The following is a 4,012-nucleotide window of genomic DNA, read 5'->3' as shown; positions in this document are numbered from 1 at the left end:
ACTTGCCCAAACCACACTGGAGCATCTTATCCAGCAGATCCAACTTTATTTCACCTGCAGACTGGAAGGGTACATTTAGTTTTCTCATCTAAATCATAAATACAGTCAATAGCTGGGATCCAACCACTGACCCCCACAGTACCCCTCTGGTCACTTGGTCTGCCACCTAGTTCTATGTCAATATAGTACTCCGAATCTAATGTATTTTAATTTTACATGCTAATGTGGGACCTAATCAAAAGCTTGAAAATTCAAGTAAACCATTTCCACTAGCTCTCCTTTATCCACTCTATAGTTACAGCCTTTAAAAATTCTAATAGATTTGTTGACTGTAATTTGTCTTTGTGTCAACTGTCTGACCCTTCTATTTTCCAAGTGCTCTACTATTAGTTTTTTTTTATAATACACCAACATGTTGTCCCGATGTCAGACTAATTGGTTTAGAATAGTCTTCTTTCTGCTTCCTTTTTTAAAAACAGCCAAAGGGGGTGTTGCACTACCCTTAACTGCACTATGACTATCTGATTCTCTTGACAGAAATCACTGCAATGGAGCTCAATTTCATTCTCTCCTCATACCATTGCAGAATTTCAGCAGCAATTAAATTAGATGTCAGAACACCAGGCAGCTACTCACTACTGGAAACAACTGGGCGGTGGAAACTTGCTGCTCAACTTATCGTACAAGAGAAAACCCAACCATCATATCTTCAAGGTAAAAGAAAAACACAAGGTGCAAAATTAGTAAATATTCACACAAAACTTTCAGTTGTTCAGCATCTTTATTCTTTCAAATCAATTTATAGGATCCAGCAATGCTCACATCGGCTTTTGAGGAGGACCACGTGGGATGTTGGCCTGAAAAGAAAAATATTGTAGGTCATAACCCACGAATAATGAAAAGTTTTTTTTGTTTTATCTCCTCAAATTGTCACCTATCACAAGATAAAGGATGCAAGCTTTGCTTAACAATCATTCACACAGTACCTACCACAATGACCAAGTGTTTCAGAGAATTATTTTCACAAAGACTAAGCCTGGCACATTTAAGCACAAATTTCAAATAAAAGTCAAGGTAAGAAACAATCTTACTGAATAAACAAAAACAAAGCAATACATCAGTAATTTATGCTTGACAGAGACAAGGTCCCAAATTTGGATCATTAAGGACAAAGGGAGTGGACCAGGACTAAATTAATGCATCGATTTCACTAACACGTTTAACTAATACATTTGCCCAATGTGCTATCTCCTCCAAGCTGGCCTTGGCAAAATTAATACCAAGTGGGAGTTGGAAGCAGGTTGCCTTTCTGCTCAAGTCACGTTCTCTCCCAGCCTAATGGATCTTCTTTTGGAAAAAAGGAAGATGGAGTGTTTTAAATAATTCCAAAGCCAAACTCCAGAACATTTCTTTAAGTGCCCAGCACTGCCCAGAGGAAAACAGAAAACTGCAATTGGTACCACAACCAAGTTCCCCTCACTTAACTAGGGGCAAACACATATCCAAGTAGCATTTTGACACCTGTACCCACAATCCCTACCTACTGCCAAAACCCTCACCTTCTACAGCCCCCAATGGTAATGAATGTTGCAGGGTTTCACTGTCAAAGTGGAACACTACTATTTAAGAAAGGAGGCAGAAGGAAAACTGGGAACTATAGGCACCTTAGGACCAATGAGTCATTGGGAAATGTCTATGATAGTGATTTTCAGTGATATTAAATACAAAGACAAATGAGGAGACACACCTTTAAAGGAGTGAACTAGTAAACAACTGGATTTCAAATTGAAGGAGTGACAGCCCAGTACTATCCCCAGAGCACTAGTAATATTCCAGGTTTGAATCCTGCCAAGGCAAAGATGGCATTTGAATTTAAAAAATCTGGAATTAAGAGCCTAATGATGATTACATTGCAGACTCAAGGGGCCAAACGGTCTACTCTTACTCCTAATTTATATTATCAGTTACAACAACCTTTCAAGAGCCTCCAAATCAACCCTGGAGCCAGAATCACAGCCCCAGTGAAACAGAATCATCATTTGGCTAAGAACTAGTCATGGGTGTAATGTGACTTCACTAGATAGCCATGCCTAGACCCAGAGTGCCACCAGTTCAACAGTTAGCAGGAGTTTCAATACTTACGCCTGGCCTGAAACGTGGAGGTGGAGTGCGGTCCTTCCTGGCCTCTCGTGAGCGATTTCTCACCACTTTGCTGTGGATAGCACAGCTGACACAGTAGTGCAATTTTACATACAGCTTGGGCAGCACATATGCTGGAAATAAAGAAAAGTCAAACCAAGCAACAACAGCATACAACAATTATGAACAAAACTAGTGTCAAAGATATAAGAAATTCCTCAGATTCACTACTGACCATCAAAGACACTGGCCTCCGAAATGTCTCGAACTGCAGCAGCCTCCACAATGTTACGGATGACGAACTTCTTAATGGCTTTGTCTTTTGGGACGCAACGGGCACAGTTCGTGCATCTGATGGGCTGGACGTGGCCACGGCCCTTCTTTGCACGCCCGTTATTCCTTCGCTTTTTAGTCTGAAAGAAAGAATTGCCTCTTAATGAAAAGTAATACGCAACATAAAGTGAGACAAACTGTTGAAACACACTGCACTTCAGGTTATTGTATTCTACAACCACAAACAGGAGACACGGAATGTAGCCAATGTACTCTCGATTCCAACATCCAATTAGCAGTAAAAATGATTGGACAGTGATGTGGATCAGCGAACTCCAGTGTATATACACGGCTCAATGCAGCTTTAAACGAGAAAGTTGTAGAATTTCAATGGTTTAATCTTTTAAATAAAATATGTAAAAACCATTCAACTTCCAGTCACTGACACATAAAATAGGGCATTTAGTTCCTCCTACATGGAGAATTTCCTGGAAGAGAAACAGGAGGAAGCCCAAATAAAGTCCCTTGCTACCGACAGCAATTTGCCGCAGTCCCGGACGGGTACCACGTTTTATCTCGAACGGATGCCAAAATTCCCCGCCTCAGAATCTGCACCAAGGGTTAACCACCCAGTTAACGATGGTGCAGAAACAGCTTTTGCGAGGTCGGGCAGGGTTAGTTCAACTCACATCTCGGGAGAACTCGTGTTTGGCCTGCAATCGGTAGGCCTCAGCTTAGTTGACGCTCCAACATCCCAAATTGAGAAAGCCCTCCCGCAAAGGAAATGAGACAGGAATTGAAAAGTTAAACTGCACTTTTCTTCGTTATTCAGGACACTGAGGCGGTGGTCGGTATATAACTCCCCTCAGCTCTCTGACGCCTCAAACCCACACTCACCATCTTCAGCACGAGTCACAAAGAGAAAGGGCAACCGCCGCGCGCTCCTTTTATATCTCCGTCTCAACCCTCCAGCAACTCGTCAAAACGTCTTCACGCTGCAAATCTCAAACCATCCTGACCAATCTCTCAGCCTCATGAAGGCAAATCTTCAAGATATTCGTCGAATAATCTCTTCTAAATGCTATTACACCACGAACTATAAGGGAACTTGTTTGTTAAGCGGATGCTCACGCACTGCTACAACAGTAATGTGACGTGTCCCAGCGAACACCGCGCGATCAGAACCAGCCGGAGCTGATTGGTGGGCGAGTCTGTCAATCAGAATTCACCGGGTCATTCCATCCCCAGCTGTAAAAAAAACAGCAAAATACACTATGGAGGCTGGAAACCCGAAACAGTGTGCTGGAGAAATGTAGCCGGCGTGGCAACATTCGTGGAGAGAGAAAACAGTTAAATGTTTTCATTTCTGATGAAGAGTCATTTCAGGTTCGAAACATTAACTGTTTTCTCTCTCCACAGATGCTGCCATACCTGCTAAGTATATTCAACATTGTTGGTTCGTTTCAGATTTCCAGCATCCAGTGGTTTGCTTTCACTTTGTCGTTTTAGGTTGATAACTTTCCAGTTGAACTGTACCACACGTCGTTGTATTTACACAACTTCTCAAAACTCACTGCAACAACTTTTATATAGTCTGTTT

General features: G+C 41.9%; 1 protein-coding gene across 1 annotated transcript; it reads right to left on the bottom strand.

Annotated features, from left to right (window-relative positions):
* Window positions 1–762: 762 nt before the first annotated feature.
* rps26 (ribosomal protein S26) lies at window positions 763–3,488 on the bottom strand. The gene is made up of 4 exons (XM_072567069.1): window positions 3,310–3,488; window positions 2,375–2,552; window positions 2,143–2,273; window positions 763–857 (listed from the first exon to the last, which is right to left on the bottom strand). The coding sequence occupies exons 1-4, from the start codon at window positions 3,310–3,312 to the stop codon at window positions 819–821; spliced, it is 351 nt and encodes a 116-aa protein (XP_072423170.1). The 5' UTR covers window positions 3,313–3,488; the 3' UTR covers window positions 763–818.
* Window positions 3,489–4,012: the final 524 nt, after the last annotated feature.

Source organism: Chiloscyllium punctatum, chromosome X, assembly GCF_047496795.1.
Source record: "Chiloscyllium punctatum isolate Juve2018m chromosome X, sChiPun1.3, whole genome shotgun sequence".
Taxonomy (NCBI): domain Eukaryota; kingdom Metazoa; phylum Chordata; class Chondrichthyes; order Orectolobiformes; family Hemiscylliidae; genus Chiloscyllium; species Chiloscyllium punctatum.
Note: the sequence above shows the minus strand (reverse complement) of the source record. Positions and strands in the feature narration are given on the sequence as shown.

Excerpts from the sequence above, each read along its gene's own strand:
- rps26 (XM_072567069.1), bottom strand. Across the intron at positions 2,274-2,374 it reads GGAGGCCAGTGTCTTTGATG|CATATGTGCTGCCCAAGCTG; the intron begins GTCAGTAGTGAA and ends CTTTATTTCCAG. Across the intron at positions 858-2,142 it reads CTCCACGTTTCAGGCCAGGC|GCCAACATCCCACGTGGTCC; the intron begins GTAAGTATTGAA and ends TTTTCTTTTCAG.